Genomic DNA, 13,386 nt, shown 5'->3' with positions numbered 1-13,386 from the left:
GTGTCCCCTCCCGGTCACCATACCATCTTGATTGATGGCATACAGAGCCGAAAATATGAAAATTGTGTCAGTGTCCAAATATATATGGATCTGACTGTATGTTGTGTTTTTTTTTTTTTTTTTTTTTTTTTTGAGCTGATGATGAACCCATTAAGCATTGTTATTAATCGATGGTCCTTTGCAGTGATTGGTCACAATGTCTTTTTTACATGTAGTTGAGTTTGTAATGACATGTTTGAAGATACCTGATAAAGGTATCATTCAGTCACATGACAGGAATGTCCTAAATAAATGTTTTTGATACTTTTTGCATAGTTTGGTAGTGTGCAGGATTTGTTTTTGCTTTTAAATTTAACACTTTTTAAAATTATTTTGCAGGATAATTTTTTATGATGCTGATGACTGTTGAAACATCATCACAGTCTGTGTAAGCATCTGTTATACGCTGGAAAAGCATCTCTCAAGTGCTTTAAACAGCAGTTGATGCAGCAACTTTACTTGTGTCACAGCGCACACATCCAAGAGTCAGTATCTTCATTACAGATGCTCATTGCAATTACTGTTTGTGCAATCATTTCAAAATACTTTTTTACAAACGAGTCATGGATAATGAAAACCTTTTTACTAAGAAACCAGTTTTATTTGATTATAGTTATAGTTTGATGTTATTTCTAGATTTTAACAGCATGCAGGAAATTGTGTTGATATGCAGATCTGTCACAATGTAAAGCATCACTTCTCTATTACACAATAGCATATAGTGCAACTCTAGCATAATAACAATGGCAGGAACAGCTGATAGTATTTAACTTAGACAACAGAACTTATAAAGATGAACTTGAACAAAACACAACTTCCTCATCCAGCCTATTGCATTTCCGAAAGTTTGTATTGTACAATGATTTTGCCATATATATTATATATATATATAAGCCAGAAAGACAGAGTCTGATTATTGTTACAAAGAAAATAAAAAAAAAAAGCAGCAAAAGGTTATAAGGTGTGACGGATCAAAAACATTTTGTGTGAATAAAGCATGATTTCTTAGTGGATTACCTACAATCGTTTGTAATCTCTTTTTTTATGCAATTTACGTGCAATGTTTCTGAAAAAATCCTTGAAATTTTGCCAGAAACGCTTAAATCCACAACTACAGCAACAGCCGAAGCACCTGCATCTCTCTTGATCTTTCTTTTTCTCTTCTTCATCTTGTTTAATTTGTTTTGCCTCCTTAAACATCTCATTAGTGTACTGTTTTCCTTCATTCTGCTGTATCATTGTGTCAATCTTCTGCAGGAGATCAGTCACCTGCTGTCTGTTAGTTTGATCTTTGTTGAAGATGTGATACCCCTGACACCTCTCAACTATTTTTCTTAGCTTTTCATGCTCATTTACCTCTGACTTAAATGCCTCCAGGTCAACATCATCCCCATTTGTAAAGAGCAGTATAAGAAATTTTAGTACATCTTGACCAAATATCATTTTAATTTCTTCCAATACCTCTTCCTCCTGCTCTGTGAATCTATCGAAGGGTAGTACAAATAAAAAGGCATGAGGTCCTGGCGCAGACAGAAACACACTCTTTGCAATCTCCACTGCCAGCTCCTCTTCTGGAAGTGTTGTGTCAAAAAACCCAGGAGTATCAACAACAGATACATGTCTGCCTTCAACAAACGAATTTTTCACTTCTGACTTCTGTGTTACAGATTTCAGACGTTTTCCACATTCAAAAACATTTTCTCCAAGTATGGTGTTTCCTGTTGAGCTTTTCCCAACTCCGGTTTTCCCCAAAAGAACAATTTTAATGTTGTCAATGTCCTGCAGTCGTGTTCCTAGAAGAGAGAAAATGTACATCATATTACCAACAATCTGCATACTGTTTATATTTTCTGTGTGATCATGTCGTGTGTGTCTCTGTAGTCAATATAAGATTTAAATTATGATTGTTGGTTAAGATCACCTGCACTATTTGAAGGTAGATTGCTGAGCGGAAATCCTCTGTGATGCAGATCCTTATCCTATATGAGATTATATGATTATCAGACACATTCATAATAAAGTATTATAATCATTTGTCTAGCTCCAAAACAGTACACTAAGCAGGCAAATATGTCTGTGATTTAATACATTTCAGAAAAATGCCTGAATTAATGATTTTATACCATTGTTCTCTGTTGCTTTGTTCTCAGCTGCACTCCAAGACCTATAAAAACAGAAAATCAATAAACTAAAATTGTTAAAGTTATAAACTATAAATACACTTATTAAAAGAATGTTTCTATTTCAGTGCAATTGCAAAAGTAGACTAAATGCCACTGATATTTAAACTGATTTCTAGTACATTGCAGTAAAGTATACTACTGCAAAAATATAGAGAGGACTTTTATAGGACATAGAGAGCTGTCTTTTATAGACATAGGAGAGCTTGATTTTTTTTTTCAGATTGATGGGAGTTATTTTTAGAAAATAAATGTTACCATTGTCTGCTATTGTAGTATTCTAGAGCACTGTGTTAGACAAAGACAATAAACTACCACACAATATGGCTGAAATTATAATAGTCTAGTAGAATATTGTTACGAATCTGGTCGGTGACCTACGGTCCGCTCACCACCAGATCTTCTCGCTCTCGCTCTCACTCCATCATTTCACACAGACTGTTGTATTACACCCCGGACTCCATCTCCCGTCATGCAGCGCGCTGATTGGGTCAGCACCTGGGACCAATCAGGCGTGCTATAAAAGCCCCGGTCTTACCCCATGCAAGTCACGGAGTATTGTTGTGTTATTATTATTGTTCGCGTTCCCTAGTTTCCCTTGTTCCCGAGTTCCTAGTTCCCTGTGTTTAGTTCCCTCGCCTGGCTATCTCGTCTCGACTGTCTCGCCGCCTGCCCATTGGACTCTTGCTCGTTTATTGGTTTATTCTCTACGTCTTGCCTGTGATATACCTGTTTGCTACCGTTTGACCCTGCCTGTACGACCATGTTTTTGTCTCATCCTGCTAATAAAAGCTTGCAGATGGATCCGCTCGCCTCTCACTCCCCGTTACAAATATATGTGTTCTGTTTCTTTAAATTCTCAGTTCCTAAGCTCACCTCTATGTATGCTCAAGGGTGTTATCGTAGAGAAGTCTCATGTATGTGAACTAACTCCTGCACGTCAAGTAAAAAGACACTTGTTAAACTGTTCCCTTGTCTCACGGCTCGTCATCCAACACCTATCCTTACAGAAATGGATGCACCTCTGTTTGGAAATGGTTACATTTTAACTAAATGTTTTTTTTTTTATGTTTTTTTTTCTCTTTTAGGCCACTGATGAAGAACAGGTGGTGACTGGGATGACAAAACTATTAACTAATTGTTAATAGACAAAGCTAATTAACTAATTGTACAATTACTGTAAAAGAGCGTTTTTGTATAGTAGTAAAAACTCTGTACCTGTTAATGGCATACTTTTCTGCATTTTGTCTTGCATTCATGTTACTTTTGACTGTTTTCTCATTGTAGTTTTTAATAAATATTTACCTTTAGACAGTCATTCTGTGTGTGTTAAAGTGATTTTTAAAATGAAGATTTGTAGATTTGATGCCTAGCTCAATTTGGGTTCATTTTAGCCCAGCAGTGTAGTAATTTTAAACCATAAGAAAGCAACCCAGCATGCTGGATCAAATAATTCAACCCAACTTGCTGGGTTTGTCCCTTTTTGACTCAGCACTGGGTTGCCAAAATGACCAAAATTGGGTTTTTAACCCAGGGTTTTTTAGAGTAAGCCTGATCATGGATCCATTGGTGGCAATAGGTCTACAATGTACTTAGGCTTACAACATTTTTGGGAAACGCAGCCCTGGCCTGTTCATTGTCTCTATGGTTGGATTTTGCTTGGTCCTGGATTGTTCATGCCCATTGTAGTCACTGCATTACCAGTAAACTATTTCTCTTGCACCCGAGATCTTGATCTCTGTCTGCTGCCGATTTCTGCTTCCTCTAATAAACTGTTATTTGCTGAACTCGCATCTGAATCCTCTGTTATTTCCTGTGACACTAATAGCACATTATTGGATTATCCATTTATATTCATTTGCAATTTAACTGTAAGTATACCTTTAGCATAAAATACTTGAAATGCTGTTTTTAATGTGGAAAAACGTGCTATCAATGACATAATAGTGTACTTGATTAACATAATTACAGTACACTTAAAATAAATGTATTTTATCTGTAAAAATGTTGGCAAAGGATTATAAAAACATTTTGTATATATTCGTTATATATTAATCTTATATTTTATAAAGTGTTTTTTTTATTATTTACTAAGTATGGTGTATATTTGAAAGTGGATGAAAGACGGTTTCAAGTATACTACAAACAACTAAAAACTTTAAATTAGTGTGCAAAAATGGAGCACTTTAATAACATTATGGAAGTGTACTGTGTACTTAAGGTAAGGTCTGCTCTTAAACTACGGTTGGTATTTTGTTTTTTGTTTTTTCCCCTCACCTGGGACACACACAGGCACAAATTATATAATGATATTCATTGATTGTGTGTGTTGTTCATAAAAAGACCACTAGATGGCACTGTGTTACAAAAAACGCTATCTGCAATTAGGGAATAATACATGTGAACGAAAATAAAAACAAACATGTTGATGTTTGTTGAGGTATGAGTAAATAGAGATCATTTTTAGTTCCGGTAGCACTAGTAAAACCTTCCCCAGCCTCCACATATTAAACTCTTTTAGTTTGTAATTACATTAAAATTCTCCCTCGTTCACCTCTACTGTAGTTTGTTAAACTGTAGCATTAGAACATGTATCAAACTCACTGTGTCTTATGATATTTGTAACACACTGTCTAGAAAGTGATGTCAAACTATATTGTTGTATCTGCTGTTAAAATATACAATAGTTACAACCAATTTTAAGGATGTAAAAATACTCACTGCAATGCGGATCTTCAGACACGTGAACTGTACAATTTAGTTTCACTTTTCTGAACAATTGTATATTTATAATGTCTTAGGGTGCCATCAGCTCCACCCACCGGAGGAAGAAGTTGCTTAAAGGAAACTGGAACGCAAAGAGCTTTTTTGAAATGACACAGCAGATGTTGTATAATTGTTAAATAACATTGAACATTCATGTATTCATGTACTTAAGATGTCATTCAAAGACATCACAAATAGAATAATTGCCAGTGGTAAATCTCTCTCTCTCCCTTCAAGAGCCACTACATTCTGGCCTGATGTAAATGTAGATTTCTGCATTTATGAAGAAATACGAAAAAGTATGCCACAGTATCCCTTAAAAACAGATACATAACAATGTGTTCAGAAGAGGGGCGGGTCAATCAAAAGTGAAAGTACACAAAGACGTTTTGCCTGTGTGAATTTTACAACATCATTGTACTGCTTGTCACTCTGTGCTGTGATCACAGAAACCCGAGCATAATTTGCTGCAAAGATTTGGACCAACAACTAAGGGTAAGGAGATGCTTCTGAATACACATAGGATACATCATAAGTTAATTATTACATGGCCACTATTGTTAAATCATAATCAAGGTATAGCAAGTATGCACCGCAGCATGACGACAAGCTGATCTGAACTGCAGTCTTTGCTGAATATTTTTGTTCATTTTAAAGCTGTTTTAAAAAAAAAAAATCATACCTTTAAATATGTGGACAATATTTCTGGTGTTTTTCAGTGATGGAGCGAACTATCAATCTGTCTTCAAACACCTGTGATCTTAATCTTCTGCTGATCGGAAAAACCGGTTCAGGAGTAAGCGCTTCTGGAAACACTATACTGGGTCTAAATGTGTTTCAGTCTGGTCTGAGCCTGACCTCCATTACTGACAGATGCCAAAAACACACGGCAGAAGTGGCCAACAGAAGAGTTACAGTAATTGACACTCCAAACTTCTTTAATTCAAATGACATTGATCTGAGTGTGGAGTTAAAGAGAGGACTGAACATGTGCTCTCCAGGAATATACGCAATCCTTCTGGTTCTTCCTTTACACACTTTCACTCAGCAAGATGCAGACATCATGTTCTTCTTCAAGAAGATGTTTGGAGAGAAGGCCATGAAACACACTTTTGTCCTCTTCACCCATGGAGACGAGCTTCAAAATGAATCACCTGAACAACTAATAAGAGAAAACACAGAGTTGTCAAGACTAACAGAGGTGTGTGGAGGAAGATTTCACCTGCTGAACAACAAAGATCTGAACAACAGAGAGCAGGTCACCAAACTCCTTGTAAAGATTGAACGAATGGTGTCTGAAAATGAGAATAGCTGCTACACTTTACAAATGTTTAAAGATCAGTCACTCAGAGTGTTTTTGCAGAGTTTTGCTAAGCCAAAATATCTGTATGCAGTGATTGCTGTTATTGTGTCTGCAGTGATTTATGTTAATATTTGGGCTAGTGGTGTCAATCGATTAAATGTTTAAATAAATTAATCACATTTTTTTCTGAAATTAATTGCAATTAATCCTACCTAACATTACAATTTTTTAATTATACTTTTACATTGCAATGATTTCACAATCAATCTTCATATTAATGTAGAAAAAACATAAAGGATGTATATTTTTTGAAAATTGTTTAATGCCAGGTTTTTTTTTTTATTACTGAAGGCAAGTATGACTGATACCAAGTATGACTGATACCAACTCAAGTCTCTATGAATTTTTTCGTAATATTTAACATTTGACTATAGCCATTCAGCATTACAGTATAATTGAGAGCTTTTAATTTAACATGTATTAGACTTGTAATTTAAGTGAACTTACAACAGAAAACCCATTATAATAACTGTCATATACCTACCTGTGCTGAAAATTTAAATTTAAATTTTAGCTAAATTTAAAATCTAAAATCTAAATCTAATCTTTGGTTAACAGACATCACAGCAGCTGGTTATTTGGATATTATGGCTGGTGTTACTAAAAACTGCCGCTGCTTAACTTGAAGCGGATCATAGTTTCATCACTGGTAGTTTCATTTTGGGTTTGAATATGATACAGAGCTTTAATAGGCTATGGCCTAATAAAGCGGGCATATATGTGTGTGCACTTTAAGAGCACGCGCTACAAGCACAGTATTATGGCTGACAGGACAGTAAGATTCATTTTTACTGACATATGACCTGACAACATCTCATCTGACTGCAGTTCAGTGTTGTTCTTCTCGTTTGACTCACGCTTGGCACTGGGGTGACGGAGTGCGCATCTGAAAAATTTCTGTTTAATGTGCTCGTTATTATGTTCTGTGTCTAAATAAACGCTAAAGAAAATAATTCTTTAGTGGTTGTGGGTGGGGAGGCCAAAGCTAGCCCAGCCCTTGCATTAAATATTTTTAATGTGTTAAAATTAATCGCCTGTGTTAAGGCGCTAAATTTGACACCACCATCCCAGCATCCCAGCATCAAAACATAACTACCAGCATATGCCGTTTTTTTCACCAGGGTTATCTTTGTATTATCTACTGTATCTTTAATGGTTTTCATCTTTGTGGACCCTCTGGATAACAACTATTGGGATGGGGTTGTTACTTTTAAGCAAAGTACAAATCAATGTGAATTGCTTAATAAAGATCAAACATTTGGGACATGACTCTGTTTTACACTTCTTCTGATGGACGTGCAGAACATTGATGATTGAGAGTGACTGACAAAAAACGTATGTGAAGGGAGAAGAGAAACTGTAAATCTAACATGGGTAAATAAGGTCCATGTTAACATATTTCTGTATGGTTGTGATGGTGGTGGGACACTGTGATTGTGCCATGTAAGACATGTTCCTGGATCAACATTACTGTCCAGGATTAAAGACTTAACCCAATCCCTACCCCTAAACCTAACACAACCCAATTTTTTTTTTTTTTTTTTTAAATAAGAGGAAAATGACAGCTGATTAACAAGGGTGTAGAGGCACCTAACCTTTGTAGCAAATTAGCTCAAAAGGTAAATGTATATAAATAATTACAATTAATTAGGATTAATTACAGTTATTTATATCAGCTGCCAGTAGTAACTGTAACATAATTAAATTTCCATTAACTAATCTGTTCGTCCAGCGAACATTTAGTATAATTTCATATCAACTTTATGAAATGACATTTTCTTGGCCACAGAAAATATTTTTCCTACAATACTAAAGCATTAGAGTTTGATCGGAATCGTAAAAGAGACATTAGTCAAGTCAAGTCAAGCTTTATTTTCATTCTGCTACATGTGTGGACATACAGTGGAACGAAATGTTGTGTCTCACAGGACCACAGTGCTACATAAATATACATATATATGAATATAAATACACTAGACTACACTAAGAAAGTGCCTGGTGCATAGAGAGAAAAGAGCGTTTCCACAGGTGGTTTGTCTAGCCCACTCACCTGTAGGTAGCACACTCAGAGGTGCACAATGTTTTATGTGTACATGTAGTGTTTATAGTAAAGTGTCTGGTGCATATAGAGATGAAAGTATGCATTACTACAAGTGGTTTGTCCAGCCCACTCACCTGTGTGTAGCACACTCAGAATTGCAAAAATTGTGTTTTGAGGTTTTTTTTGAGTCTTCCTGATGGCAGGAGCTGGAAGAGATGATGGGAGGGATGGGTGGGGTCCTTCACAATATTGGTGGCTTTACCTGAGCATTGTGCAAGGAAAATGTCCAGAAGGGAGAGGAGAGGGGCACCGATGATCTTTGAGGCTGCGTTCACTGTCTGTTGTAGGGTCTTGGGGTCAGCAGCACTGCAGTTCCCGTACCAGACAGTGATGCAGCTGGTCAGCACACTCTCAATGGTTCCCCTGTAGAATGTGGTGAGGATGGGTGGAGGGAGACTTGCTCTTTTCAGCCGGCGGAGAAAGTGTAGGTGCTGTTGTGCCTTCTTTGAGCGTGACATGGTATTGGTGGTCCAGGTGAGTGAAGAGCAGCGGGCTGAGAACACAGCCCTGTGGGGCACCTGTGCTCAGTGTGGTAGTGCTTGAGGTGTTGTGGCCGACACGGACTGACTGAGGTCTTCCAGTTAAAAAGTCCAAGATCCAGTTGCAAAGCGAGGTGTTAAGGCCCAGAAGGTTTAGTTTGTTGATGAGCTCTTTGTGGAATTATTGTATTGAATGCTGAGCTGAAGTCAATGAACAGCATTCTAACATAAGTCTTTGTTTTCTAAGTGAGTAAGAGCCAGGTGGAGGGTGGAGGAAATGGCATCGTCCGTGGAGCGGTTTGGACGGTATGCAAACTGGAGCGGATCGAGTGTGTTGGGGAGGCTGGTTTTGATATTGTGCATAACTAACCTCTCAAAGCACTTCATCATGATTGGAGTCAGTGCTATGGGACGGTAGTCATTCAGACAAGACACAGGGGACTTCTTTGGAACTGGAAATATGGAGGTGGATTTGAGACATGTGGGGACAACTGCCTGGCTCAGTGAGGTGTTGAAGATATCTGTTAGGACATCCGTCAGCTGTGCAGCACAGTCTCTCAGTACACGGCCAGGTATGTTGTCAGGACCCGCAGCCTTGCGTGGGTTAACCCTGGATAGAGTCTTCCTTACATCAGCTAGAGACAAAGTACCTGGTTGTTGGGAGGTGTGGGTAGGTTTTTTGCAGGTGTGTCATTTTTTTACAGCGGATCAATGAATCGACCAGTGATTCATTGAGTGAGCCGTATCACATCAACTCTGTACTGGATACTAATATCCAAAATATAGTGAAAACACTATTTATTAGCACGGTAACAAGGTCGGCAGTTTAAGACATTAATTTATAAGCACAAAACACAAGATACTTCTCTTTTCAATATGAATAGGAATTTATTGGATAAACCTAAGACATATACACTAATCTAACACATAAACGCGCATTCACACATTCATACAAGTTACAGAAAGAGAGAGAGAGGAGGAAAGAATGAGTTTAGAAGAGTGAAAATGTGAAATCCCAAGTTTATAGCATAAGTATATGCAATTGCTTAGACCTGAACAACCATCAATCATTTAATTAACCCTCGTGTTGAGTTTCTCAATGAGGTTATTAAACGTTATATTAAATGCACCAGTTCAGCTAGAATCACAGGTGTCCTGTGGTTTTAAACTCAGCTTTGGACACATCCCAAAATGGTGTCTTGACCAATTAGATGTTGTCTTAACTCGGGATATTGCTATGTTTCTCCTCCCAAAACATAAATCAGCATGTTATCTTATCAGTCACATGGTCAGAATTTTCCCGCTCTTGCAGAGTATAATTTGGCCATGATTCCTATAACATGAATACAATGCATTTGACAAAGAATTGATTGGCAGAAACGTTCAAAGCATGAATTTTCAAACTCATACATATCAAACATGAATATAAACCCTTAAGCTATTCAATAGTTATTTAAAGGACATACACAACGAGTGATTAGAACATAATAGACAAATGTGTGGGTGGCATACATAGCAGGGAGTTATGCAATGGTCTGATGTTCATAAGTCCTTTTAAGCATCATTTTGGTGCATATTTAGGTAAAAGGGACAGTCTCTCTGTCATTCTGTGAACTAAGGGCATGTTCCGAGGAACAAAGGAATTTAGAAGGAACTCGGTCTGGTTCTTGTCTTGGGTGGGGGAGCACCACCCAACAAAGTTTCCTCATGTAATGGTCCTGATGTGCTGTATCTTTGACCATTAATCTTGGGTTTCTCGCCCCAATATTGACAATCTCCTTCCTGAGTTGAGATTATCAATAATTGTGTTCTTTTGTTTTAATGTTGCAAGTTGTTCAAAGCTGTGAAAGTTGGTTGGTTAGGCGTACTTCAGGCTGGCTGGCGCCAGGGTATCCTGGACAGATTTATGACGTGGTTCTGGGCCTCTTTGTGGAATTTGGCTCTTTGGTTTCAACCAAATGTTCTGATCGAATCTTCCATTTGTCTGATTCGCTCTGATACCCTACAGTGTCTTTGCTGTCAGTAAAGTGATTATTTATTTTTTTGTGCGTTTTACTTGCTTGATGCCACAGGACAGATTGGCTCTTGCTGTTTTTAGGGCTGCTTTGTCTCCTGATCTGAATGCATCATCTCTGGTCTTTAGCAGCCCACGAATCTCTGCTGTCATCCATGGCTTCTGGTTTGCACGTGTGGTGATGGTTTTGGTGACTGTCACATCATCAATGCACTTTTTGATGTAAGTAGTCACAGTTTCAGTGTACTCGTGCAGGTCTGTGTGGTTGTTGTAGGTGGCCGCCTCTCTGAACGTGTTCCAGTCTGTGCACTGAAAGCAGTCCTGTAGTGTTGAGGTGGCATCATCTGGCCATACTGTGATCTGTTTTTGAACCGGTTTGGTAAGGTTGAGACGTGGTCTGTATGCTGGGATTAGCATAACAGAGATGTGGTCTGAGTATCCGAGGTGGGGGCGGGGTTCAGCTTTGTATGCATTTTTTTTCTGTTGTGTAAACCAAGTCCAGAGTGTTGTTTCCCCTTGTTGCAAAGTTCACGTTGGTAGAACTTTGGCAAAACTGACTTTAAGTTCACGTGATTAAAATCACCGGCAATGATGAAAAAGCCGTCTGGGTTATTTGTTTGTTGTTCGCTGATGGCGCTGTACAGCTCGAGAAGCACGTCCTTAGCGTTTGTACACGGCAGGATGTAAACCATGACAATCACAATGGCCGTGAACTCCCGCAGCAGATAGAACAGCCGACACTTCACAAACATAAACTCCACCAGCGATGAACAGTGTTTTGTCACTACCACAGCATTGTTACACCATCCCTTGTTGATATAAACACACAGTCCTCCCCCACGAGTCTTACCAGACAGTGCTGTATCTTTGTCCGCTCGGTAGCAGGTTAGCCCGTGCATCTGAATGGCGGAGTTGGGAATGTTGTCGTTTAGCCATGTTTCAATGAAGACAAACACACAACAATCCCTTGCCTCATGCAGTGTAGAGCGACTGAGTTGAAATGAGTCCAGTTTATTTTCCAGCGAGCGAACATTAGAGAGCATGAGTGTTGGAAGAGCTGGTCTGGTGGGGTTAGCCCTTAGCCTAGCTCATATTGCAAAAACAAACAAACAAACAAACAAAAAAACACTTAGACTTGCCTGCAATGCTTCTCCCTGTGGTGTTGGAGCCGTTATCTCACATGTGCTGCCAACAAGGGAGGAAATAACCCACTGCATTTGTGTTGCAGTCTCTGACAGCAAGTGAAAAAAACTATGCACAGATCAAAAATGAGGCCCTCAGCATAGTTTTGGGAGTGAACGTTTCACAAATATCTGTATGGATACAAGTTCCATCTCCTAACTGATCATAAAACTTTGCTTGCTATCCCTAGATCCCAAGTCTGCCATTCCTACACTTGTTGCTCTCTGCATGAAACATTGGGGCATTGACTCTTTTGGTCTATGATTATGACATTGAGTACAGATGTTCTTCTGATCATGCTGTCTGTGCAAAAACATTGCCACTCAAATGAGAAATCATTTGCTTTCAAAACCTAGAGCACAGGTTTTCAAACCCTGCGTCAAAAATACGTCGCCAGAATATAAGTAAGTTATGATAAAAATAAAATTTGTTGTCATAAAAATAAAATCATCCTGGATAGCCTTGTGGGCAGTACAGCGCCTTTGTGCTTTGGGTTTCCCCAGTTTGGTTCCTGTTATGACCTCTGATCTGTCTTTTTCCCACTTTGCTTCAAAAAATGTCAAAAATAAATCACAATAAAAAAAATGCCAAAAAAAAAAAAAAGCAAAATAAATTAAAATAAATAAAAGAAAATCTTTTTTTTATTTAGTTGAAAGGGACATTAATAAAACATTCCTGTAAATGGACCAAAATTAGCCAAAGGCTATTTTTCATCTGTAGTCCCTGGAACTAAATTAATCTGATTTAAATAATTTGCAGATTTAAATTCAGATGTGAGGCACGATGTCACACACAGAGAAGTTCAAGGAAAGAGACAAGAAGGAGATGATAAAACAGGAGTATCCTGTTTATTGGCATTGTCACAAAGAACACATTTTTTCTGTTTAGCAAAGATCTTATCTCTGAGCAGTCCAGCAATGACCAAAAATAGTGGAATATTTTAGAATTTCAGTCCATAAATCCAGGAGGAGCAATTTAAACTTGACATTGCAGTCTATACATTATCAAAATAAAATACATTCAACCAAACATATGCAAGGTTACATTGGTCAAGGTAAACAGTCAGTAATCAGGTGATCTTGAACGGTTGGGTGGATCCTCTGGGGTTATGGCCATGCATATATTGGTTCAGTGTGTGAATAAGATGATTTTTTTCCATTGATATATGAAAGAAGTTCACGAAAAGGAAACCAAGAACCGAGATGACTGAACGCGCATCCTGTTTGTGCATTATTTTACAAAAGCACAAATTTGTTGAACGT

The 13,386-nt window shown here is 38.0% G+C and overlaps 3 protein-coding genes across 3 annotated transcripts in view; 1 reads left to right on the top strand and 2 right to left on the bottom strand.

Moving 5' to 3' along the window:
• Positions 1-13,386, bottom strand: part of LOC127160189 (uncharacterized) — a 311,509-nt gene that overhangs the window by 269,747 nt on the left and 28,376 nt on the right. The gene's annotated exons all lie outside the window — the stretch shown is intronic.
• LOC127160191 (GTPase IMAP family member 4-like) lies at positions 988-4,958 on the bottom strand. Its single transcript, XM_051102847.1, has 4 exons — positions 4,941-4,958; positions 2,163-2,203; positions 1,961-2,018; positions 988-1,832 (listed from the first exon to the last, which is right to left on the bottom strand). The coding sequence occupies exons 2-4, from the start codon at positions 2,163-2,165 to the stop codon at positions 1,057-1,059; spliced, it is 837 nt and encodes a 278-aa protein (XP_050958804.1). The 5' UTR covers positions 2,166-2,203; positions 4,941-4,958; the 3' UTR covers positions 988-1,056.
• LOC127160194 (GTPase IMAP family member 4-like) lies at positions 5,373-6,568 on the top strand. Its single transcript, XM_051102850.1, has 2 exons — positions 5,373-5,480; positions 5,705-6,568. Exon 2 carries the CDS (start codon positions 5,707-5,709, stop codon positions 6,451-6,453), a length of 747 nt encoding a protein of 248 aa, XP_050958807.1. The 5' UTR covers positions 5,373-5,480; positions 5,705-5,706; the 3' UTR covers positions 6,454-6,568.

This window comes from Labeo rohita, unplaced genomic scaffold (assembly GCF_022985175.1).
Source record: "Labeo rohita strain BAU-BD-2019 unplaced genomic scaffold, IGBB_LRoh.1.0 scaffold_30, whole genome shotgun sequence".
Lineage (NCBI taxonomy): Eukaryota > Metazoa > Chordata > Actinopteri > Cypriniformes > Cyprinidae > Labeo > Labeo rohita.
Note: the sequence above shows the minus strand (reverse complement) of the source record. Positions and strands in the feature narration are given on the sequence as shown.

What these genes read in the sequence shown, in the direction of transcription:
- LOC127160191 (XM_051102847.1), bottom strand. An exon ending in TCTACCTTCAAATAGTGCAG is followed by an intron (nt 1,833 to 1,960) that starts GTGATCTTAACC and finishes TCTCTCTTCTAG; the next exon opens with GAACACGACTGCAGGACATT.
- LOC127160194 (XM_051102850.1), top strand. Translation starts at nt 5,707, where the DNA reads ATGGAGCGAACTATCAATCTGTCTTCAAACACCTGTGATCTTAATCTT.